The sequence below is a fragment of the Rhinatrema bivittatum genome, unplaced genomic scaffold (assembly GCF_901001135.1).
Source record: "Rhinatrema bivittatum unplaced genomic scaffold, aRhiBiv1.1, whole genome shotgun sequence".
Taxonomy (NCBI): domain Eukaryota; kingdom Metazoa; phylum Chordata; class Amphibia; order Gymnophiona; family Rhinatrematidae; genus Rhinatrema; species Rhinatrema bivittatum.
In genome coordinates this window covers 40,696-42,755 of record NW_021821439.1, presented here as the reverse complement: position 1 = coordinate 42,755, position 2,060 = coordinate 40,696, and the positions used below count along the sequence as shown (strand labels likewise).

General features: G+C 45.5%; 1 protein-coding gene across 1 annotated transcript; it reads right to left on the bottom strand.

Moving 5' to 3' along the window:
* Positions 1-705: 705 nt before the first annotated feature.
* On the bottom strand, positions 706-1,579 carry LOC115082667. Its single transcript, XM_029586862.1, is given in 2 exon segments — positions 706-1,494; positions 1,496-1,579. Coding segments are annotated over 2 exon segments (873 nt in total).
* Positions 1,580-2,060: the final 481 nt, after the last annotated feature.

Here is a 2,060-nt window from a genome sequence, read left to right as displayed (position 1 = left end):
GTCTAATAATAGATTAAATGCAGTGTTGAGGCTGTCATTCTCAGCATCTGTGTGGATGTTAAAATCGCCCACTATAATTATCTTATCTGAGCTAAGCACTAAGTCAGACAAAAGGTCTGAAAATTCACAGAGAAACTCACAGTAACGACCAGGTGGACGATAGATAATAACAAATAAAACTGGTTTTTGGGACTTCCAATTTGGATGGACAAGACTAAGAGTCAAGCTTTCAAATGAATTAAAGCTCTGTCTGGGTTTTTGATTAATTAATAAGCTGGAATGGAAGATTGCTGCTAATCCTCCGCCCCGGCCCGTGCTACGAGCATTCTGACAGTTAGTGTGACTCGGGGGTGTTGACTCATTTAAACTAACATATTCATCCTGCTGTAACCAGGTTTCTGTAAGGCAGAATAAATCAATATGTTGATCAATTATTATATCATTTACCAACAGGGACTTAGAAGAGAGAGACCTAATGTTTAATAGACCACATTTAACTGTTTTAGTCTGTGGTGCAGTTGAAGGTGCTATATTATTTTTTCTTTTTGAATTTTTATGCTTAAATAGATTTTTGCTGGTTATTGGTGGTCTGGGAGCAGGCACCGTCTCTACGGGGATGGGGTAATGAGGGGATGGCAGGGGGAGAGAAGCTGCAGAGAGGTGTGTAAGACTACAACTCTGCTTCCTGGTCCCAACCCTGGATAGTCACGGTTTGGAGGATTTAAGAAAATTGGCCAGATTTCTAGAAATGAGAGCTGCTCCATCCAAAGTGGGATGGATGCCGTCTCTCCTAACAAGACCAGGTTTTCCCCAGAAGCTTTGCCAATTATCTATGAAGCCCACCTCATTTTTTGGACACCACTCAGACAGCCAGCAATTCAAGGAGAACATGCGGCTAAACATGTCACTCCCGGTCCGATTGGGGAGGGGCCCAGAGAAAACTACAGAGTCCGACATTGTTTTTGCAAAGTTACACACCGATTTAATGTTAATTTTAGTGACCTCCGATTGGCGTAACCGGGTGTCATTACTGCCGACGTGAATTACAATCTTACCAAATTTACGCTTAGCCTTAGCCAGCAGTTTCAAATTTCCTTCAATGTCGCCTGCTCTGGCCCCCGGAAGACAATTGACTATGGTTGCTGGTGTCGCTAACTTCACATTTCTCAAAACAGAGTCGCCAATAACCAGAGTTTGATCCTCGGCGGGTGTGTCGTCGAGTGGGGAAAAACGGTTAGAGATGTGAACGGGTTGGCGGTGTACACGGGGCTTCTGTTTAGGACTACGCTTCCTCCTCACAGTCACCCAGTCGGCCTGCTTTCCCGGCTGCTCGGGATCTGCCAGGGGGGAACTAACGGCGGCTAAGCTACCTTGGTCCGCACCGACTACAGGGGCCTGGCTAGCTGTAGAATTTTCCACGGTGCGGAGCCGAGTCTCCAATTCGCCCAGCCTGGCCTCCAAAGCTACGAATAAGCTACACTTATTACAAGTACCAGTTACTGCTAAAGGAGGCCGAGGAATAACTAAACATTTCACACCCAGAGCAGAAAAGTGCGGGAGAGACAGGAGAAGCCGCCATGCTAAATCGGCTAAGAGCTAGTAGCTACGCTAAGCTAGCGGATTCCTAAAAACACGCAAAGTGAATAATGTGTAAATAATTTAGAGGTGATTCAGCAGAAGGAGTGCTTTAGTTAAGGCACGTAAAGATTACACTGGGAAACAAATCGTAATCTAGATAACTAGATCAATCTAACTGCGCAGATTAAACAGCTAACAGATACAGAAAAACACCGCTGTGCTCCGGAACAGGAAGTGATACAATACCGCAGTGAGAGCCAACCACCAGTAGAGGCAAGCAAGAGGAAGGTTACAGGCGCAATTCTGTTTGGCTGATATTATGTTATGCCCACAACATACCCATGACTATTTAGGCAACTTAATCCAGCTGCTTCATGCCGGATCCTGCAGGATGACAAGGTCAAGGAGAAGAAGGATGACATTTGGATACATCCCCCAAGTTCCCAAGTGTCCTCCCCCCATCAATCAGATGTGGAGACGTC